Source organism: Periplaneta americana, chromosome 1 (assembly GCF_040183065.1).
Source record: "Periplaneta americana isolate PAMFEO1 chromosome 1, P.americana_PAMFEO1_priV1, whole genome shotgun sequence".
Lineage (NCBI taxonomy): Eukaryota > Metazoa > Arthropoda > Insecta > Blattodea > Blattidae > Periplaneta > Periplaneta americana.
This window is the reverse complement of record NC_091117.1, coordinates 3,387,617-3,412,436: the sequence shown is the minus strand read 5'-3', so window position 1 is coordinate 3,412,436 and position 24,820 is coordinate 3,387,617. Positions and strand designations below refer to the sequence as shown.

At 37.8% G+C, this 24,820-nt stretch overlaps 1 protein-coding gene across 1 annotated transcript in view; it reads left to right on the top strand.

Annotated features, from left to right (window-relative positions):
* Positions 1–24,593, top strand: part of LOC138699422 (uncharacterized) — a 100,954-nt gene extending 76,361 nt beyond the window's left edge. Inside the window, exons 4-5 of the mRNA XM_069825324.1 lie at positions 6,587–7,055; positions 24,326–24,593. Coding sequence (XP_069681425.1) covers positions 6,587–7,055; positions 24,326–24,482 — 626 coding nt within the window. The 3' untranslated portion in view covers positions 24,483–24,593. The remainder of the gene's footprint in view (positions 1–6,586; positions 7,056–24,325) is intronic.
* The last annotated feature ends 227 nt before the right edge of the window (positions 24,594–24,820 follow it).

Genomic DNA, 24,820 nt, shown 5'->3' with positions numbered 1-24,820 from the left:
CAAACTATAGGCATTTACAAACTGTTGTTTGCCTGGAACCAAGGACGTTACGTTTTGTGCCGAAATATATCTTTTCTTGGGTAGGTAAAAATCTATGTATTTCAAATTGTAAACTTCCCTAACAGAAGTTCTTTTTTTTTTTTCCTTTTAGAGAAGTAAAAAATGAATAAACCCCCTAAATATGTAGATTTATGTAATACCAAGCCATAATATATAATGTGGGGTAAATATGTAAAAATATGTGGTATCAAAATTGATTATAGTAATGGTAATTACAAGATTCGCAAAGATTTGTTATTTATATATGCTTAGGTTGAAAGGAATATAATATGTAATTACATAAAAATCCGGTCCCTAGTTATAACCTGTACGCACCTTCTCCTTGGTTAAGAGATCCTGTCTCTCTTAACTTTCTAACAAGTTGGCGAATTTTTTCTCTATCTGGAATAGGTTTGCCAGAATATTTTCTTGTGAATCGCCTTACCACTTCTCTGCAAGAATTCTTTTTCTTATATCTGTAATACTTACAAGGGAAGGGTTTCGGCTCGAACAGGAATTTTTGGTTAAAAATTTGTACAGACGCTTACCTCACGATGGTGATGAAGACCGTGAAAGCATTCATTTGTGTAACACTCCGTTTGGTTGGTATTGGTCAATACACTTCTTTAAAAATGTACATGAGGATTCTCTATAAAATGCATGAAACAGCATGGAGCAGAGCAATAAGCACAACACGCAGAAGCAACACCTGAACAATCTGCTGAACCACACTCCAGTGCTGAAAAATCAAATGCCACCTGAATTACATTTTTGAAGTCTGAGACTTGTTCAGGATTCACGTAACCACCTGACTGCCAGGAATACTGAAGCATAGGGCGGTACACTGGAGCAGACAACTGGTTATGAGTAACAGAGTGCATTTTCAATATAAACACTCGATTTCCCAAGTTAAGTTCTGGATTCTCAGCAAGAGTCCTTATGCAATCTGTTATCCTCCGAGCATATATTTTGTATTGTCTAAGGAAATAAATATTCAGAGGCTGGATATATTTAGTATTTTTTTTAGGTGGAATGATCATACATTCCATGCCCTAGCCTTGGAATGATTCATTTATTAAGGTTGCGTCCTTGTGCGGATTCAATGACTCACACAACAGTGCACATTTTTGATTAGCGGCAATATTTTCAGACAGAACGTTGGAGAAAAAGTTCTTAAATGGGCTTTAGACATTTTATCACTCGCATTAGCTTCTAGGCTAGGCTAGGCTTACGGGTAAGGTGTCCCATCCCCTTAACTTGTGCAGTTCTCCCCCCACCCCTCAACTTGTACAGTGCTCTAACAGACAAACCACACATTACACAAACGAATGCTTTTGGGAGCTTTACAGAGATGTAAAGATGGGCCTGTATACAAATTTTGGATACGAAATTGCTGTTCGAGCCGACACTCGCTACCTGCACATACATTATACTACTGGGTTCAAAAAGTTCCCGGAATTTTACTACCATTTTTCATATTAATATATAACAGGGGATATTATACATTTGTTTTGTTGGTAACATTCATGATGTCATTTCCTTAAAGTTTGTTGATAATGGCGATTGTTGGTTTTAAGTTGTAGGCAATTGTTTATCATAGTGTTTTGTTTGTTCGTCGCATTTTGTAATTATGTCTACAGAGCAACATACAAACATCAAGTTCTGTGTTTTGTTACACAAAACTCCTGCAGACACATAAGATTGTTGGAAGAAGCATATGGCGAAGCAGCAATGGAAAAAACTCAAGTGTACGCCTGGCATAAACGCTTTTCTGGTGGCCGCAATAGCATCAAAGATGACGTACGCAGCGGCCGACCAACAACTGCAACAAATGAAGCAATCGCTCAGCGTGTGCGTAATGTTGTGAGGGACGACCGACGTAAAACCATAAAAGAGATAGCAGCAGAGGTCGGAATATCAGTCGGAAGTGTACACAATGTTATTCACAAGCATCTCAACATGCATTATGTGTCTCAGAAGTTAGTTCCGAAAATGTTGTCGGCAGAACAGAAAGAAACAGGAATGACTCTTGCTGGGGACATGATTAGTATGGCTGATGAAGATGGTGATTTCTTAAACAAAATTATTGCTGGTGATGAAACTTGGTGCTACTTGTACGACCCAGTCCCTAAACGACAGTCATGTGAGTGGAAATCGAAAACATCTCCTCGGAAGCAAAAATTTCCTAGGGACACTTCCAAAGGCAAAGTTATGTTGGAAGTTTTCTTCGACTCTCAGGGTCTCATCCACCATGAGTTCATTCCAGAAGGTCGTACTGTAACGAAAGAATTGTACGTAGAAATCCTCCGTCGCCTCCGGGACGCAGTGAGAAGGAAACGTCCAGAAAAGTGGGTAGAAAACAACTGGTTCCTTATGCATGACAATGCACCTGCTCATCGCGCAATTATTCTAAGAATTTTCTTGCCAGGCACAACATAAGTGCTTTGGATCACCCACCATACTCTCCTGAGCTCTCACCACCTGATTACTTTCTGTTTCCCCGTCTGAAAAGTCATCTGAAAGGACGGAGATTCAATGCTGAAGAGGTTATCGCAAACGCGACGAGAGCACTAAGACGGTTTCACAAAATGGCTTCCAGGCCTGCTTCCAGGAACTCTACACGCGTTGGCAAAAGTGTGTTGTTGCGGAAGGCAACTATTTTGAAGGGAATGTTGTAGAATAGTGTTTAAGGTACGTTGTTGCTATGATATTAGCAAATTCCGGGAACTTTTTGAACCTAGTATGTACAACTGGATTGTCCCAGCACATAGTTGCGCTAAGGCGGTCTGTAACTCATATAACATCACTGTATATGGAGCTTAACATTGGGGCCATTTCAAGTAAATAGGATCATGTGAACATGGCTATGTTGTTGTTTAGTAACTGTCCGAAGATAAGTTTGAACCTCACAAGTGACACCAATAAGGCATCACTCATGAGGCAACTGAACTAGGAGATAATGGGATAGGGTGGCCAGTTCCTTTCGCCCTCCATTGCTTACATCTCTGACTAGTAACATATTACACTAATCGGACTTCAGATATGGCGCTACAACAATTCGAATCTTAAGAGAATAAGTAGGAATTTTATCACCATTAAAAAATACGAGAACAAATGGGTGTGAGTGTTCCATTTTGTTAAGTCATAGATATGCATGCCATTTGTACCATTACATCATTAAGGATAAGTGGCCGGGTAGCTCAGTTGGTAGAGCAGCTGGCTACAGACTGGAAGGTCCGGGGTTCGATCCCAGATGGTGACAGGATTTTTTCTCGTTGCCAAACTTTCAGAACGGCCCTGAGGTTCACTCAGCCTCCTATAACATTGAGTACCAGTTCTTTTTCCTGGGGGTAAAAGCCGGTCAGAGCGTGGTGCCGACCACACCACCTCATTCTAGTGCCGAGGTCATGGAAAGCATGGGGCTCTACCTCTATGCCCCCCAAGTGCCTTCATGGCATGTTACGGGAATACCTTTACCTTTTTACATCATTAAGGATAACCATTTGGTAAGAAGTAGACTATACGTACAGTATGCTACTTTGGACAGCTCTGATAGAGCACGTTAAATTATTATTTACTGGTATGCAATACCTACATTTTATTTCGAACTGTCCACACCTGTGGAGTAACGGTCAGCGCGTCTGGCTGCGAAACTAGGTGGCCCGGGTTCGATTCCTGGTCGGGGCAAGTTACCTGGTTGAGGTTTTTTCCGGGGTTTTCCCTCAACCCAATGTGAGCAAATGCTGGGTAACTTTTGGTGTTGGACCCCGGACTCGTTTCACCGGCATTATCACCTTCATCTCATTCAGACGCTAAATAACCTTAGATGTTGATAAAGCGAAGTAAAAAAAATAACCTACTACTATTTCGAACTACAACAAACACCAGAACTGTGTGTAGCCACAAGTTATAGAAAAGAATCTCTTTGGAATGGAATGAACACTGGTAAATACCAGACAATTCTCTTCATCCAGAAAACTCCTGAAAATATTAATTAATTTTTTTTTTTTTTAAACTTTCACAAGAAGGTCACAAGCTTTGTAGAAAAAGCAATGATGTAACAGTAAGCTTACATAAATATTTAAAGTTGCAGTCAAAGTTTGTCTGAATTTTAAAGTTATATAAAATCTTAAATCAGTGTGACTGGGATTTTAGGACACTACAAATGTGTGTTTAGGCGCCTAAAATAAGCTTGTAAAATAAATAATCAAATAGACACTTAAAAGAGTACATAATAGACCTTCAATTTTATTTTCTAATAAAACTTAAATATGAAAAAATTACACTTTTGTTCATAATTTGCTTTCAAATACAGAATAATAATCTTTTTCAAATTGTTCACTGTGAAGCTATTTGTTGAAATGCTGGCAGAAAATTATTTTTCCGTCAAGAATAGTCCATGGGAATTCTAGGAGCCACTGTCATGTAGGTATAAGCTACTTTTTTTATGGCTCTCTCTAGTCATCTCTATATTTTTTCAACAGTAATCTCACTAGAGGTTTCGATTTATCTAGAGAAAATCAAAACTCGAATTGACTATTACACGATTAGAAGAAAGTATATAAAGATTAGAAGAAATAAAGTACTCTAATACAATAAACTATTAATTGACTTAGTAAAATTCTATTTCACTAATTTTAGCTTCACCAAAATGTTTGAAAGGAGCTACCATTTTCAGTCGACTAGGTATCTATGCAGGAAACAAATGACGATCGCAAAGCATGTTTTTTATACCGTAAAGAATTTGCAGTTTGAAATGTTGGCAAATAAAGAAACAAATGCTAGGGAAGTGGTCAAATTGTAGTGATAAACAGCCATGATAGGTTGAAATACGTCCTTTCGTACTGATAAAACGGTATGAAAAGTCAAAAGTAGTATGACGTAGCAAAAGTGTAATAGTCAACTTAATTTACACACGCAATAAGAAAGACAATAGAACGCATCAGAATCCGCACAGGTTTATGTTTATTGTTCATTCTATAAGATTATAACCGATAATACTGCTATCTCACAAAATGAGAAGTTAAAAAAAAAAGCTGTTTATAATTTTGATTCTTGATTTTAACTACATATATAGTACAAACGTGAAGGGATGTGCATGGTTGGGTTTCTGTCTTCTATTTTTGTAAAAATTAGTAAACATTTTAGAATTTAATTTTTTAAGAAATAGAAATAGGCATTTAACCACTAAAACCATGAAATAGACACTGAAGTTCTGAATAGGCATTAAAGGGTACTATAAAACTCTACTAGCTTTCATAGTTTTCCACGAAACGTGGACGTATTTTCAAAATGTTTAATTATTTATTTATTTAACCTGGTAGAGATAAGGCCATCAGACCTTCTCTTCCCTCTACTAGGGGATTACAACTACAATATTAAGAATACAATTATAATTACAATTAATATTAAATTTACAAATACAATAAAAATCAAAGTACTAAAAGATTAACTGATTAATAAAAGCTAGACAGTTTATTGTAAAAGTTAAGAAGAGAGAAGCATTTCTTTTATTGATTAAGTAAAAATTAAACCTACTCTACGCAGTAAGAAAATGCTTAATAAGTTTGCTTTTGAACGCTACTAAATTCCGACAGTCTCTGATGTCACTGGGTAGGGTATTCCACAAGCGCGAGAGCGAGATTGTGTATGATGATGAATACGATGATGTCTTATGTGTTGGTATGGCTAGTATGCGGCTATTTTGCGTGCGTGTGAAGAGATTATGATATGATGACAGGTAACTGAAACGGGAGGCAAGGTAGGTGGGTGTAGAGGTGTGAAGGACTTGGAAAAGGAGAACAAGAGAATGAAAATTTCTACGTTCGTTAAGCTGTAGCCAGTTTAGAGTTTGGAAGGATGGGGTAATGTGGTCAGCGCGACGGACATCGCAGACGAAGCGAACACAAGAATTATGAACACGTTGTAATCTTTGCGACTGGTTGACACTGAGGTCAGTCAGTAGAAAATCACAATAATCGAAGTGGGGCATTACTAGTGTTTCCACTAGTATTTTCTTGAGTGATAGCGGGAGGAATTTTCGAATGCTGTTTAAGGAATGTAGTATGGAAAGCACTTTTTTGATAATATGGGTTACTTGGTTATTCCAGTTTAAATTCGTGTCAAAGTAAACTCCAAGGTTTTTAACACAGGAAGCAAAAGGGATTATTGTGTCGTTTAACTTGACTGGAAGAGCAGGAGTAATGTGGCATAATAGACGTTGATGTCCCACTAGGATTGCTTGTGATTTTCTTGCATTGAGAATTAATGCATAAGAAACAAAATAGGGAATTACCCTAAAATCCCAGGTCTAGTTATTACCTTGAGTAACTTAAGCAGAAAACTTTTTCCATCTTTCGTGTGGCTATCCCTTTCTGTTTACAGTAGATGAGGCAAGACTATATCACCAGTGGGTAGAGTCATGTAATGTTAACCATCCTGATCACTTCCTGTCTATCGCTATCTGTACATCTACTAATGAATTTTGCTTCATCCTGCGAACTTTGTCACGTGGACTCTTTTTAACGTGCATTTTGTACTGCTGCAGGTTTGCAAAGCCCTCGAGAGTACCGGAAGCCATCTCTGTCGCAGTCGTCTGAGAAGAGTGTGACGTCACCGTCTCCCCCTCCACCCCCACTACCCCCTCGTGCCCAGCCCACGCCGCCGCCGCAGACGCCGCCCCCGAAGCCCACGGGATGGATAAACTTCGAGGAGATTCCAGAAAAGCGGAAACCTCCAAAAAGAATCCAGACCATCCCGTCACGTGGGACTTTGGACTTGCCGGGGGACGCTTCCAAGCCGGGATCGGTAGAAAAGACAGTGTACAGTTACGTGAACCCAGAGGAGTGCAAGTGCGAGTGCCACGAGACGGCGGCGGGGCAGGCCACGCGGCAGCCGCCCCCACCACCCCCACCACCACAACAGTGTTCACACAGCAGCGCTGCCGCCACCAACGGGCAGTCCGAAGTGTCGCGCCTCGACGTGGACTCCGCAGGCGATCGACATTCTTATATGAGGTAATGAGTGGAAAGTTTCTTATGAGCTTGTCAGTGTAGAGAGAGGTAAACTGGAATCACGGAAAAGGAGGCTGGAGTTTCAAAGTGTTGGGTCAGTAATGAGGAAAATGTCAGGAGTGTATACGATGACACAGCTACAATCACTGTTTCCTCGTAGAATACCCTACATCTGGTTCGTTTTACAAGATTTTATTTATCATTGGCAAGCTTTACATCGGCTAAACCTTGAGCTCAACTATTTCAAAATTATTTTCCGTCAAACTTCTTTAAACTTTATAAACTGGTATTACTCAATCAGAACTTGTAATTCTGAACCGCATGACACCAAAATGAGCGCTGTACGATATGTTGTTGTTGTTTTCTAATGCCAGGCGTTTGACAATAAAGTCATTTGACCTCTTGCACTCCAATATTTTTCAAAGATATTATCATGGTGAAAATGGCAAGTTGTAGCCGATTTAAGTGAACACCATATTTTAACGTTCTATCATTACTTTGAAGGGCAGAGTAACAAACAGTCAAAGGTTACGTGAACATCTTTTGCCTCTTGATTTTCAAAAACAGTTAAGTCCAGATTAAATTAAAAAAAGAATCTTATTTGCCATGAAGAGGCAAGCCTGGAATTGACATGATTACATTTAGTTCATGAGGTCCCGGGTTCGATTCCCGGTTAGAGCACAGGAATTTTTCCTTAAAGGGAATTATTCCTGTGTTCGTCCATGGTCTGGAATTTAGGTTAAGCTGAGATTTAAGCCCTCTCCTGGCACCACATTATCATAATCATCCTATCACATCATCGGGGTAATGTAACTCCACCTTCCAGGCGCCCCAACCTCAGAAGTGGGTTACAACTAAGCCACGGCCAGGAGAGAAGACCAGAAATGTCGAAAAGACAACCTGGTGGCATTGGATAAAAATATATATATATTAACGTTTTGGTGGCTACTTCATTCACACACAACCCCCAGAATGTGTGGAGGACCACACCTGCTGTTGGTCGACGGGTCCATTGGACCTAGCTGGGAGATCTTGTTGATCACCAGCTTTCCCTCCTTAAGCCACTGGAGGACGATTTTAGTGCCATAGCAGGTCAGCACTAGGAACAGAAAAGTAGAAAGAGGAGGAAGGAAAGGGAAATGAACCCCTAGGCCTCGAATGCTCTAATGCCGTCGGGGTCGAAGAAAGTAAGAGTTCAGTCAGAGGACTGGATAGGAAAGGGTAGAGAGGGAATTAGGTATTGAATAGAGGAAAATTATACCAAATTCAGTCATTAACTCACCAAGCTGACCAGTGCTAATTGATGAGTAGCCCCTCCCTTGTAAAATTATGCTTACTAACAGCTGCACCACGGGAAGGCAGGGATGGGACATTGGGTATTTGTCCAGGTTGGTTCCTTAAGGCCTTCAACGGGAAGGATTAATGGCTCTCCCCCCTGTATTCGACAGATACGCTTTTGCAGCCACTGTACAATATTTGTTGCCGAGTTACGACTGTTTACTAGTGCATGACAACATTGTCTCCCTTCAAACTGACGCAACCCCTACCACTTCAACAGTGATATCTTTAGCAAAATTATATGAAGAGGTAGAAAGAGAAGAAATAAATATCGAAAAACAAGAAAAGAAAATACTTGATTCATGTTATTTTCTAACTAGATATATACATGTAGAATTTTCCACTTTATTTGACTGTATTCTAAGATTTCGTTGTATGGGGATACTTTGGATTTTAATTTTTACCTTATTGATTTCCCTTAATTTACTTATTTCGTTTCAATTATCACTGGAATAATTATTACCGGTAGTTATTACAATAGTACTTTCGTGTTTCGTCATACAATAGCAGATTATTCTGAACAAAATTTATTATTTTTCCTTCTTTCATGTTATTGAATTGTAATTTTCTGTATACATATTATTTCAGCAATAAATTTCAATAAAGAAATTACGCTACCAAAAATGAACATGGTTAATTTGTTTTTTCACGAAGGCTTTGCGAGAACATACGATCATACCCGAAACAAGAAATTCTGTTCTGGCAGTGGAATAAATATTCTAGCCCATGAATTGTATTCCATTCGATTCGACACACCACTTTCTGCTCTCTTCAATTTAAATACATTGGCAAGAGAAATTCTTTTTTTACTAGAGATGTTATTAATTGGCCCAACAGAATAATATCTGTATAATGACAATTAATATTTGTGGAGAAAAATTCGCTCTGGCGCCGGGGATTGAACCCGGATCCTTGGTTCTGCATACCAAGCGCTCTGACCACTGAGCTATTATAACAGATATTATTCTGTTGGGCCAATTAATAACATCTTTAGTAAATTCGTCTAGCTAGCAGTGCATATTCTTTACAGATTGCTATGCACTTTACTGCGGAATCCCGGCCATTAGTCACTTAGCTGAGTGCGCTCCTTGTATAATGGCAGTTGACTTGAAATATATAAACGTCAACGTAATGCCCAACTCGGAGTCAGGCCATAAAAGGGAAAAACTGTGGGAGGAGAGTTCGGTCCGGTGCTGTGGATTGAATTCGGCGTAGCTCAGTGGTCAGAGCGCTTGGTACGTAGAACCAAGGACCTGGGTTCGATCCCCGGTGCTGGAGCGAATTTTTCTCCTCAAATATTAAGAGAAATTCTGTTTGATTCGATTCTGCTAACTGGGAGCGGGCCTAAAGACGTATTCTACATTAGAAGGTGAATTATTGTTAATAAACACATTAAATATGTTTCCACTGGCACACGGGAAACAGAAATACTGCAATGAAAGAGTAATGGAACGGAGAAAAATTCTCTCCGGCGCCGGCATTTGAACCCAGGTTTTCAGCTCTACGTGCTGATGCTTTATCCACTAAGCCACACCGGATACAACCCCGGCGTCGGACAGAATTGTCTCTGATTGAGTTCCAACTCTTGGGTTCCCGGCGCCGGAGAGAATTTTTCTCCGTTCCATTACTCTTTCATCGTATGATGACGCAGAATATCTGCATGGAAATATCATATGTACTTCGGTACATTGAAATAATATATGATATGCGTAAATCACGAAGTGATTTAAGACAGCGCTTATTCCGTCGGATCCCGGCCAACTAGTCACTCATAACGAGTGCACCTCAGCACATGTGTGGACTTCGGTCCTATGTTCATAGACATCTATGATGTAGTGCAGAGGGCGGCCACTAGAGGGAACCCAAGAGTTGGAACTCAATCAGAGACAATTCTGTCCGACGCCGGGATTGTATCCGGTGTGGCTTAGTGGATAAAGCATCAGCACGTAGAGCTGAAAACCCGGGTTCAAATCCCGGTGCCGGAGAGAATTTTTCTCCGTTCCATTACTCTTTCATCGTATGATGACGCAGAATATCTGCATGGAAATATCATATGTATTTCGGTACATTGAAATAATATAAGAAATACTGCAGATTAGATTACATTACATTACATTAGACCTGGGGTAACCACGGTTTATGACTTACGTTGGGCAAACCCATGGTCTGTGTTTTATCTGGGATCTCCGGTTACCCTGTGGCATCCCAACAAATCTCCTTATTCTCATCTCATCGCAAGTGCATTGTAGACCAGCCTCCTGTGTTGCACCCTGGGCAACGACTCTGTCGGTAAATTGGTCTATACATATGGATGAATGACGAACAGTCAAGTACCCGCCATTGGGGTGGGAAATAGTACTGTCGATTAGCATATTTCACACACAATCATTGGATTGTACTTTTGAATCAGTCTTGTTGAGCTTTGTAACATAATCATACAATTCACTACAAGTCTGATCTTTTATCACACCGAACAGGAGACAGAAAGTGATACCACTAGTGGAGTTTGTATGACCCGGTGCAGCGGGGCGTTAGTAACGCTAGTTGTTGTGCAAATGCGCAAGGAACAGGGAAGCATGCAGTAAGATTCGAGTTTTGAATCAAATATAATTCTGTTTATTTATACTTGTAAGTATACATTCTATTTATAATACAACTAGTGGCTTGTGCAGCAAATGCTGCAAACTAAGTTCTTTAGACGTTCAAATAAACATTTTTCAGATTTATTTTCAATGAAAAATACCAGACATTTTGAAAGTTATTTGCTTCCATAATAATGAAACATTCTCCCTCTGAACGGTTTTTTTTATGTCAAATACTTTTTCTTGAACCTATCCACCTTCAGGTTTTGAGTTTCAACTCCAAAACGCAAGTAAAAATGTCAGGACGATCAGTGGGTTTTTCATGTGGGAGTAAAGCAATAGCTATTTCAGGTCATTGTGGATTGTAGGTGAAAGTTAAAGGAAATCAGGCTTGCTATGCTTCCGAACAATAGACATAGCATCTTGGTATAGCTGCTACATGTAGAGCTTGAAATGTAGAGGGTAAAATAATTTTATCCTGCTGAGAGATCTTGCTGAAATGATCGGGAGACTACAAAATTTTCTAGACCTCTTATTTTATCAGTACTGGTAAGTAATATCGTCTTTCCTTAGGAATTGTAATTTTTGTGCTCCATCGAGCCAATGCTGAATCTACACTACACCGCCATTAAATATATGAAAAAGACCCAACCCCATTTGATTAATAACTATAAAAATATTTGATTTTAATAACAATATTATTATTTTACGCCAGTTTTGTAGTTTATATATTAACATCATGGCATTAACTATAATAATAATTAATTTCCAATGGTAATAATGTCATCGAACCACCTCAAGTTTTGTAGATTTTAATATCCAATACACAGCTGTACTCAGAAAATTACACACCGCAGAATCAGACCTGTAAATTATTTTTAATAAGTCTTGAAGCTTTTAATAACCAATTGAATTTCAGCTCTAAATATGTCAGCAATCCTGCAGGTCATGGCCTTCATGTAATAGCCTATTGTTTATTGTAGTGTGTGTTTTGTTTTATTTTGAAATGCAATTAGTTCTCAAAACTGACGAAAGATGGATTTTGAAAAATAGGAAAATTATGTAGGAAAACTGACATTTCACTGAAAACTACTGTTTTTCTGAAAAAAACTTAGGGTTCCAAGCTTCAAAATGAGGGGTCATTTATTAAAATCCGTTCAGCCCTTGTCCCGTAATTTCCATTACCAGTTAGTATATGATTATGTCTCGTGACCAGAATATTGTACGAAATGGAAATATAAAAATTGGAGATTTATCCTTCGAAGAGGTGGAAAAATTCAAATATCTTGGAGCAACAGTAACAAATATAAATGACACTCGGGAGGAAATTAAACGCAGAATAAATATGGGAAATGCGTGTTATTATTCGGTTGAGAAGCTCTTATCATCCAGTCTGCTGTCGAAAAATCTGAAAGTTAGAATTTATAAAACAGTTATATTACCGGTTCTTCTGTATGGTTGTGAAACTTGGACTCTCACTCTGAGAGAGGAACATAGGTTAAGGGTGTTTGAGAATAAGGTGCTAAGGAAAATATTTGGGGCTAAGCGGGATGAAGTTGCAGGAGAATGGAGAAAGTTACACAACACAGAACTGCACGCATTGTATTCTTCACCTGACATAATTAGGAACATTAAATCCAGACGTTTGAGATGGGCAGGGCATGTAGCACGTATGGGCGAATCCAGAAATGCATATAGAGTGTTAGTTGGGAGACCGGAGGGGAAAAAGACCTTTAGGGAGGCCGAGACGTAGATGGGAAGATAATATTAAAATGGATTTGAGGGAGGTGGGGTATGATGATAGAGACTGGATTAATCTTGCACAGGATAGGGACCGCTGGCGGGCTTATGTGAGGGCGGCAATGGACCTTCGGGTTCCTTAAAAGCCATTTGTAAGTAAGTAAGTATATATATATATATATATATATATATATATATATATATATATATATATAGATATGATAAATACAGATGCAAAATATACATGCTTTAAAAAATGTGTACTCCAACTCAGTCTTGAAATTTCAATCGTTTTGTCATTCACAACAAATGAATCCATCTTTACAAGCAAATCGCCTGAAAAATGGCCGTGGCAAACATAGTATTTACGACTAAGAGACTTACCCTTTCTGGGAATTGCCCTCACCCACTAGGGGGCCTGAAGAAATGCATTTCTTTGTAGGAATCTTTGCCATGTCCATTCCTACACCCTGGCACAAAATAGGACGGCATTTCAGTTTATTTTAACACACACATACTACTTAGAATGTCCGTAAATCATAAAAAAACTAATATTTAGAAGAAAAACACAATTCAAATGGTAAGAGACACATAAATACAGTAGAAAAACACATTTTAACACGCAAATCTAGCTTTCAGGTATAGCTCCCTGTGGAGCAGACTTAAATAATTTCAAGGGAAAAATTGTTCCGGAGCCAGGTATCGATTCTGGGACCTCTGGCTGAATGCACCAGCGCTCTACTGCCTGAGCTACCCAGGAACTCCATGAGACAGTGTCAGGTGGAGTTCCTGGATAGCTCAGTCGGTAGAGCGCTGGTGCGTTCAGCCAAAGGTCCTGGGATTGATACCCGGCCCGGGAACAGTTTTTCCCTTGATATTATACATTTTAACACGTTACTAATATGAAACCAACTGATCTTGCAATAACAAGCGATCATCACGCTGTAGTTTCTGTGTTTCGCTCAGAGCCATTCACGACAATACCGAAGCTATAGTGCACCACGCGACCTCACTTTCTGTCTTGTTGAGTTTCATACAGACCATCAGTTTAAGAGACTCAGCGTTCAGTTTGTTGAGCTTCTTTGGCACTGTGCAGTAATTGATTAAAATATTCTTTCAACATTTGCATAAAAAAACTTAGTATTCTGAACAACATACAGTATTATTGTCATTGGAATAGTTTCCCCATTGATGCTAATACAGATATGGACAAATTATTAGCAAAATTGAAGATTTGTATTGTATATTTTTACAAAAGTTAACTCTTCAATTTGGACTACATTTGATATTTTTGCATATTTACAAATTATTAGCAAAACTGAAGGTTTTTATTATATATTTTTACAAAATTCGACTCTTCAATTTGGAATACCGGTACAGCTGACATTTTGGATATTCCAAATTATTAGCAAAACTGAAGATTTTTATTATATATTTTTACAAAATATGATTCTTCAATTTAGACTACAGTTGACATTTTTGCCTATTACCAAATTATTAGCAAAATTGGAGATTTGTATTGTATATTTTTACAAAATTTAACTCTTCAATTTGGACTACATTTTATATTTTTGCATATTTACAAATTATTAGCAAAACTGAAGGTTTTTATTATATATTTTTACAAAATATGATTCTTCAATTTAGACTACAGTTGACATTTTTGCCTATTACCAAATTATTAGCAAAATTGGAGATTTGTATTGTATATTTTTACAAAAGTTAACTCTTCAATTTGGACTACATTTTATATTTTTGCATATTTACAAATTATTAGCAAAACTGAAGGTTTTTATTATATATTTTTACAAAATTCGACTCTTCAATTTGGAATACCGGTACAGCTGACATTTTGGATATTCCAAATTATTAGCAAAACTGAAGATTTTTATTATATATTTTTACAAAATATGATTCTTCAATTTAGACTACAGTTGACATTTTTGCCTATTACCAAATTATTAGCAAAATTGAAGATTTGTATTGTATATTTTTACAAAATTTAACTCTTCAATTTGGACTACATTTTATATTTTTGCATATTTACAAATTATTAGCAAAACTGAAGGTTTTTATTATATATTTTTACAAAATTCGACTCTTCAATTTGGAATACCGGTACAGCTGACATTTTGGATATTTCCAAATTATTAGCAAAACTGAAGATTTTTATTTTATAGTTTTACAAAATTTTACTCTTCAATTTAGACTGTAGTTGACATTTTTGGTAATTTACAAATTATTAACAAAATTGAAGATTTTTATTATAAATTTTTACAAAATTTAACTCTTCAATTTAAACTACAGTTGACATTTTTGCATATTTCTGTCTATTGTAGCCTAATGATTGAAATATGCAAAATTGTCAACTGTAGTCTAAATTGAAAAATCAAATTTTGTAAGCAGAATTATCATAAAAATCGTCAATTTTGTTAATAATTTCCCCACGTCTGTAGTTGGAGAGCTATTGCACTGTTGAAGTCAGTTCTTAATATCTCAATAAAATGTATGGATAAAGAACTAAAGATTTATTGACAGTTCAGAATTATGTTTTAAAATTGACGTATTAAAAATCAGATGATTAGTATTTTTCACAAAAATAAAGACATTTAACAAATTAAAAAAAAATAATAATAATAACACAGATAACAGGAGGCCCTTCAAAATGCAGATAGTCTATGTCTTGTTAAATACGGACTTCTGATAATCCTATGTGAAACCATTGACTTTCTTGCACTCAAATATTCTCATAGATAGTTTCGTTCTGCAGAGTTGTACAGTTGGTGAGATGTTGACGATTCATTTCTTCCTCTAGTATGCACAACAGACATGTGGGAGATATTCCGTGTAAGTGCTTTGCCGTGCAATTGTGGTCTGTAGTCAGTCTGAAGCTGTTTTCTTAGGTGTATCTTGTATTACGATTGAATTACGGCATATGCCTTCACATTTTTTCCATTTGAAAATTTCTGTGTCGTGTATTCTGTTTATTTTTTATCTATACTACAATTTTATTAATCTTTTGGCTGAATAAAAGGATATTTTTTCTGTGGGTCTATAAGAGAATGTGTTACTACTTTTGGCTAGTGTATTTGCAGTTTTGTTTCCAATAATTCTGCAAAGAGCAGATATCCATTGAAGGACAACTGTCTTATTTAGAGTTTTGCAAGCTGTGACAGTGTTTTGGAACATTCTATGGTTTTAATGGGTTTTGTTAGTATTTCTATTGCAATTAATGCTTGGAAGTTAGGTAGCTGAAGTTTACAGATTTGGTGTAGTAAGTTTTCGAATTACTGAATGAAGGATATCTTCAAGTTATCCCACGATAATTATTGTTGCATACCCTGACTGTAAAAAGAGAGCAGGGGAAGTAATATGACATTGAAGCATCAGCCATTCAACGGTCATAGGTTTGTTCTTAGAAAAGTCTTTCACTTAAGACAGTACTGTCTCAATATTATCCTTATACTGTGTTTACATTCGAAGGAACATTCAACCAATCAATGACCCAAGCAAAGAACCAGACACTGTGATGGACAGAAGTCGCCTACAGTGCACTGCACTTCAAAATGAAGATATCACTTCACGCTACTGGGATGCAAGATGGCAGATGGAAGTTCACAAACATGCGGAGTATTAGCCATCAACAGTGACTGTTTTCCTCTGTTCACTGTGAGTGATATTATCTCAGCATTATCCTTATCCTTGTCCTGTGTTTACATTCAAAGACACGTTTATATCTCATGGAGGGAAGAAACCTTCAACCACTCAATAGTTAAGAATTTCCTCTGTCCATAATAGTGTGTTCCTTTGAGCAATATTACCGCAACACGAAAATGTACGAGGGTGGATCTGAAAGTAACGCACAATAATTTTTTAAACAAAACGTTTAATAGGTTAATTGATTAACTAGCGGACTTACTCATGTTAATTATGTAAGATTTGTGCGGCTTACAGCTGTTTCAGTGCTTCACGCACCATCCTCAGAGCCTACTAGATCACGGCGTCATCTCGAACTTCTCTGCCTGTTATGTGGGTGTGTTTGATTGTTGAAAGGTGTTGAAGAGTGGAGTCAAATTGTGTGTGTGTTCTGAAATTGATCTGTGTGTTGAGAATTTGATCAGGGTGTGTTTTAGTGTGTCTGTATATTTCGTATTGTTCTAGTGTGTTGAGTTTTTGGTTCTTGGGTTATATGTGTGGGATTTCCATGTCCGTATTTATGTTATTGTATGTGTGGTTAGCATTGGTTATGTGATCGGCGTATGTAGATGTATTGTGTCCTCTGGTTATTGATTTAATGTGTTCTTTGTATCGAGTTTGGAATGATCTGCCTGTCTGTCCTATGTAAAACTTATCGCAACTATTACATGTGAGTTTGTATACGCCTGTGTGGTTGTATTTATTTGTTTGTGTGTTGAGATGTCTTTGTAGTGTGTTTTCTGTTCTGTATGCTATGTTGTATTTCTGCTTTCTGAATGAAGATGCGATCTTATGTGTGCTTTTGTTTTCATATGTTAGTGTGATGTATTTCATGTGTTCTTGTGTTTGGGTTGTGTTTTGCGTGTTTTTGTGTTTGTTAAGTTTTTGTTTTGTCTTTCTTATGATGTTGTGTATTATGTTTGGATTGTATCCGTTTTCTTGTGCTATGTATTTGATTGTGTTCACTTCTTCATTGTAGTGTTGTTGGCTCATGGGTATGTTGAGTAATCTGTGTACCATTGTCCTGAATGCAGCATGTTTGTGTTGTGTGGGGTGGTTAGATGTGTTGTGTATGTGTGTGGTGGTGGTGGTTGGTTTTCTGTATTTTTTGTAGGTATGTTTGTTGTCGATTTTTGTTATGGTGATGTCTAGGAAATTTATGGAATTGTTGTTTTCAAGTTCTAGTGTGTATTGAAGTTTTGGGTGTAATTTGTTTATGTATTGGTGTAGTTTGTGTATTTGACTTTTGTTTCCTTTGTATAGTATGAGTATGTCGTCTACGTATCTGTGCCAGTATATTATGTTGTCTGCATATTTGTTGTGTTCATTGTTGAGTATGTATGTTTTTTCTGTGTTGTATACACTGAAACAGCTGTAAGCCGCATAGACTTACATAATTAACACGAGTAAGTCCGCTAGTTAATCAATTAATTATATTCAAGTGTTAAAATTAGTGTACGCAAGATTCAAAATGGGTTTAATAGGTAAACAGAAATAAAAAATACACAAATGAACTCGCATCTTTTAGCTACTTTTCTAGGCACCAAGTTTCTCAACAAATTTCTCCCATCGTGGTACCAGAGTCAGTATACCCTGTTCATAGAAGTCATTCAGTTGGAGTACAGCCATCTGCGGACAGTTGATTGCACTTCTGCATCGGTCGCAAAACGATGGCCAGCCAGGAATTTCTTCATTTTATTTTTATTTTATTGGGTTATTTTACGACGCTGTATCAACATCAAGGTTATTTAGCGTCTGAATGAAATGAAGGTGATAATGCCGGTGAAATGAGTCCGGGGTCCAACACCGAAAGTTACCCAGCATTTGCTCGTATTGGGTTGAGGGAAAACTCCGGAAAAAACCTCAACCAGGTAACTTGCCCCGACCGGGATTCGAACCCGGGCCACCTGGTTTCGCGGCCAGACGCGCTGACCGTTACTCCACAGGTGTGGACAATTTCTTCATGGGACCAAAGAAATGAAAGTCCGACAATTGAAGGTCTGAACTGTATGGTGGATGCTGAAGCACCTCCCAACCAAATGTGTTGATTTTCTCACGAACAGAAGCCGCAACATGGGGGCGAGCATTGTCATGAAGAAGTTTGACATTGTCAGCATTAATGTTACGGCCTTTGTCACGAAGGGCACGACGCAACTTTGAATGTAGGCTGCAGCATTCACAGTGGTCCCGAGTTTAGCAAAGTCCACCAACAAAACACCATGCATATCCCAGAACACTGTCACAAGCTCTTTCTTAGCAGATTGCGTCACTTTGAATTTTTTCTTTGCCGGGGAAGCAGCATGTTACCACTCCATAGAGGCCTGCTTTGTTTCGGGTGTGTAGTGGTACGCTAAGGACTCGTCAAATTTTTTCCATTTGCTTCCAGAAAGTCACGCCCTTCTGCAGCGTAATGCCTTAAGTGGTCCAAGCATGTCATCATTCGCTGGCCCTTGTGGTCGTCTGTCAAGTTCTTAGGAATCCAGTGGGCACTAACTTTATGAAATTTCAATGTGTCATGCACGATATCGTACACCACACCGTATGAAATGTTGAACTGCTGAGATAAGGTTCGCAGTTGGATCCGCCGGTCATTCAAAATTGCCGCATCAGTGCCTGTGACATTCTGCTGGGTTGCAGCTGTTACCAGCCGTCTGGAACGTGGCGAATCACAAAGGTTCTCACGACCGTCTGCGAAGAATGAGCACCATCTGGAGATGTTGCTATGGCCCATACAGTCTTCCCCATACACGCCACACATGTCCCTGTGAATTTCACTTAGGTTATGTTTTTTAGCCCACAAAAATCGCACAACACTTTGTTGCTCTTCACAAGTTGACAACAGTAACATGCACGCCATCTTTGTTGTGTAGTTCACGCTTCACTCGCTAGAGCTGCACGTGCAAAACAAATTGTGTCTGTAGTGAAAACTTCAAATTATATCTCGGTGAAATTTCAACATCCCAGCCACAATATGTTGTTGTTTTCTAATGCCAGGCATTTGACAATAAAGTCATTTGATCTCTTGCACTCCAATATTTTTCAAAGATATTGTCATGGTTAGCTACTGACGCACAGATTTTGAGGTGTTCTGAATCCATTTCTTGATTTGAGTTGCACAATGGACAGTTAGGAGACTGATATATTCCAATTCTATGCAGATGTTTGGCCAAACAGTCATGGCCTGTTGCCAATCTAAATGCAGCTACAGACGATTTTCGTGGTAAATCGGGAATCAACTGTGGATTATGATGCAGAGATGGCAAGTTGTAGCCGATTTAAGTGAACACCATATTTTAATGTTTTGGTGGCTACTTCATTCACACACAACCCCCAGAATGTCTGGAGGACCACACCTGCTGTTGGTTGACGGGTCCACTGGACCTAGCTGGGAGATCTTGTTGATCACCAGCTTTCCCTCCTTAAGCCACTGGAGGACGATTTTAGTGCCATAGCAGGTCAGCACTAGGAACAGAAAAGTAGGCAGGAAAGTGAAATGAACCCCTAGGCCTCGAATCAATGCAGAAAAAAATTATTGTGCGTTACTTTTCGATCCACCCTCGTAGATACCATCATCTTCACACAGCAGTGATGGATACTTATCATTGGTCCGTTAGTGCTTTGCAGTTTAGTGCAGGAAGTAAATAAGATGAGCCCCAAAAAGTCGCTATTGGGCAAGGGCCTGCTAGTTGGTGGTAGAGTTGGCTCAATAAACTCAATCACCTATAAGTTGGTCTTGTAATCGGTTTAGTTATATTCACAAACACATCTACACACTCACAAATGGTTCTACTAAAAATAATACAGACTCCGTAACATATTCTTTATGAATAAATGAAAAAATCAATTTTTGAAAACATGTTCAAAATATTCCCTTTTTTTACACCACCTATAAACCTTTGTACATAGAGTTTCTTGTCCACACCTGTGGAGTAACGGTCAGCGCGTCTGGCCGCGAAACCAGGTGGCCCGGGTTCGAATCCCGGTTGGGGCAAGTTACCTGGTTGAGGTTTTTTCCGGGGTTTTCCCTCAACCCAATACGAGCAAATGCTGGGTAACTTTCGGTGCTGGACCCCGGACTCATTTCACCGGCATTATCACCTTCATATCATTCAGACGCTAAATAACCTAGATGTTGATACAGCGTCGTAAAATAACCCAATAAAAAAAATAACTCAATAGAGTTTCTTTCAGCCATTCCAGTTGTCATGGATTTTACAATTTTACTATTTTCAAACTCTGTACCGTATATTGAAAATGAAATGACTTTTGTCAGCTTTTATTATTAGAATCAATTTAGAAGATCATTACAGAAAAAAAATTTGTTGAATAACATTTATCATTATTGCAGAAAATAAAGAAAAGGTTCCATCACGGATGTTACAAGATTTGTGAACCCACTTCACACCTTATTAACAAAAAGTGTAAAACACAGGTCTCTTCCTCAAGCAAAAAAAAGATCTATTCTCATATAGTCCATGTGAAAACTATGCAAATCTCATGGCATCTAGTTAGTTCACAAAAACATAATCAATAAATATTTTATAGCTGTTTTTTCCATGTTACAGATGTTACACATATTTTGTCACAGATGTTACACGTATTTTGTCACAGACGTTACAGATGATTCAATGTCCTTCATTTTTACAGTTTCAAAACAACTGTGACATTTCTAAGTCAAAATATTCACTTGATCTGTAAGATTGCTAATCTTATTGTTATTAGCACAAAGTACTGAAAATAAATGATAGAAAGAATATAGTGCAGAGTAAAAAGTTCCTTGATCCTGGAGCTGTGGAATTAACATTGCAGACGCTTAAGATATTTCTTCAACAATAGCTCCTTGAAAAACAGACATTAACAGCTGATCTCTCTATGAGTAAGCGCTGCATACTTTAGAGAAACAAAACAGTAGGCCTACCTATTACCTAGCCAACACCACTTAGATTCAATGCTCATAAAACTTGTAAAATATTTTTCTTTTGAAAATAAAACTTTAGAATATTTAAATTTAGAGCGTCCACACCTGTGGAGTAACGATCAGCGCGTCTGGCCGCGAAACCAGGTGGCCTGGGTTCGATTCCCGGTCAGGGGAAGTTACCTGGTTGAAGTTTTTTCCGGGGTTTTCCCTCAACCCAATACGAGCAAATGCTGGGTAACTTTCGGTGTTGGATCCCGGACTCATTTCACCGGCATTATCACCTTCACCTCATTCAGACGCTACATAACACTAAGATGTTGATAAAGCGTCGTAAAATAACCAACTAAAAAAAATTTAGAGCCGTATCTTTATTTTACACGAACAATACACAAATATTTCTGAAAAAGACTTTTTCATTGGAATTTTCAGTTTGCCTGGAATGGCTGTTTTATAAAATTAAAAACAGAAAAGCTATAGATATAGTGTTCCAAATTTTGTATTCACCTTGTGTAGCTAATTCCGAATGGTAATATTTTCTTGCTTCCATTAAGTTTTATTTAAGTTTGTTGTGAATGTAGCTGGAGTGTTTCTAATTTTTGGAGGCAAATCGTAAATTTTAAGTTTCTGTATTGTTTCATCTGCAATATCATTACTGGAGGTAGGGGTTTTACTTGCCTAAAAACATCCAAATACGATAAAGAAAAACTATAACCTAAAATAATTATTAAATAACTAAAATAATATATATTATAAAAATATAAAAAAACAAGTGTATATTATATACTTGTAAATATGGGAAATGCCTGTTATTCGGTTGAGAAGCTTTTGTCATCTACTCTGCTCTCAAAAAATCTGAAAGTTAGAATTTATAAAACAGTTATATTACCGGTTGTTCTGTATGGCTGTGAAACTTGGACTCTCACTTTGAGAGAGGAACAGAGACTAAAGATCTTTGAGAATAAGGTTCTTAGGAAAATATTTGGGGCTAAAAGGGATGAAGTTACAGGAGAATGGAGAAAGTTACACATTGCAGAGCTGCACGCATTGTATTCTTCACATGACATAATTAGGAACATTAAATCCAGATGTTTGAGATGGGCAGGGCATGTAGCACGTATGGGCGAATCCAGAAATGCATATAGAGTGTTAGTTGGGAGGCCGGAGGGAAAAAGACCTTTAGGGAGGCCGAGACGTAGATGGGAAGATAATATTAAAATGGATTTGAGGGAGGTGGGATATGATGATAGAGACGATTAAGTTTGCTCAGGATAGGGACCAATGGCGGGCTTATGTGAGGGCAGCAATGAACCTCCGGGTTCCTTAAAAGCCATTTTTTTTTAATTACCGGTATATACTTGTTGTGGATAATAAATAAATTACAGTTGGGGGCAAGTTCACTATATAACATTTGATTCTAACTCGTTATGTTTTTATAAATTCAGAAATGTTTTTTATTAATCTAATGACAGGTACTTGACTTAAGGCATTCACCGAAGTGTCTCCATCTGTGGCCAACACGCTGAAGCTGTGTAGTTTTTAAGCCACTGTAGGTGTTGCCCTTGGTGTAGCACGGGAGGTAAACTACAAAGCTCTGCATGACGAGCATTATTAACGGAGCAATGGTGGAATTTTGGTAGGAGAAATGGGAGTATCCTGCGAAAATATACCACCAAGCTCCATCTTTTTCACAAATTCCAGTCAGATCTGCTGAGACTCGAACTCGTTTGTCTGTAGGTTCACAATATATTGCAGACAATGTTTTTTTGTTGATTACTACAATGTGAACAATTTCCTGTACATCTTCAGCCAGATGCTGCAGAATTTAAGGGGAGAGGATGGTATTTTTTGGTGAAAAATTGAGTAAATTTTCAAAAAAAAAAAATTTTTTTTTTTTTTCCCTTTAAAATACCCTGTGACATGTATGGAATGCATAGCATAACATTTTGTGGGTATTTGTGCCCTTATCGGATGTTGAGTCGCCATTTTTAAACTTCCTGCGTTATGGATTTTTAAATCACACACCCACTTTTATTGTTGTTTCCGGTAAATTAAATTAAAAAAAAAATTTTTTTCTTTAAAATAATAATAAACGAGAACTGCGCACAAACTGTGCAAAGAGTAGATGTAAATATAATCTTAGTTGTCCTTGCTATAAGCAGCGATAGATCTGCAGCGTTTCTTGCACTTTAATATATGGTACTTTTCACATTTTTCTGAGCACAAAACACATATGCACGTATCGTCCGGATCGTGGAATGTCTTATTGGAGCACAGCTTTTTTTTTCTTTAAAATACTCTGTGATATGTGTGGAATGCATTGCATAACATTTTGTCGGTATTTGTGCCCTTATCGGATGTTGAGACGTCATTTTTAAACTTCCTGCGCTATCGATTTTTAAATCACACGCCCACTTTTATCGGTTTCCAGTAACTTCATTTTTTTTTGCTACATTGCCAGACAAAAATGGACATAATTTCTGTACTATTAAAGATACATGCATGAAATTTAGAACACACATTCTTTAGACTATTAGGAAACTTTTCTCTGTAACAGAATTTTGTTAATTGATTTCATTTTTAAAATACGTCCGTTTGTTTGCAAGAAAGGAAATCAGAAAATTGTTATTAAATTTTAATTGTTTATTTTACAAACGTAGGGACTAATATCAAAATTCTGTTACAGACAGTTTGTAGAACACGCTTTTGCAAATACATTGCAAAAAAAGTTTGAATCTATCTTTAAAAACGGTTTAGATATATCGGTTTTAGTACAATCATGCATTGGGTGTATTATTTTTTCAAATTTGGGCCCCCAAATAATTTTTTTCCAAAATAATTTTATTTGGTTGAGTTCCTACAGCTATGTGCTCTCTACATACAAAAAATTAATATTTTACACCAAATAGAAAAAAAGTTTAAAAAAATACCATCCTCTCCCCTTAATAGACTTTAAGGTTCGGACGTCTGTTTGATCTAATACAATTGTTTGACCTTTGCAGTGATTCTTCGTACGAGTACCCAAGCCCATACAGCCTAGGGGACAGTACTGACTATTCAGAAGGTCTAAAGCCCATGAAGCCATTTGGCATGGATCTGGACGTCAGCAGCAACAGGAGCAGTATCATCTCACAGGTAATGTGTTCCCTGCAAAGGTAATCTCAGAGCACTTCTATGCTCCGCGGCAAATCTCCTGCATATGACCTTCAGCAGCTTCACAGCTCCTGCGAATCACAGGAGTGCAGCGTTGCCTAACAAAGGAATATCACTATCAAATGGACGTTGGCGGTCGGGCATTTATTTAATTCTGAAATTCAGTAGCTTGCCAGATATAAGTACGTCCGAAAAAAAACCGTAATTTTATATCAGACTGTTTCCTTTGTACAATTATTACAAGGATATGGGTTATAGTGCAGTGTTTGATCTTAACACATTCTGGAAGAATAGCACTATTGCTTAGAATGCCTGCATCACTCAAGACACCCATCTCTAAGCTT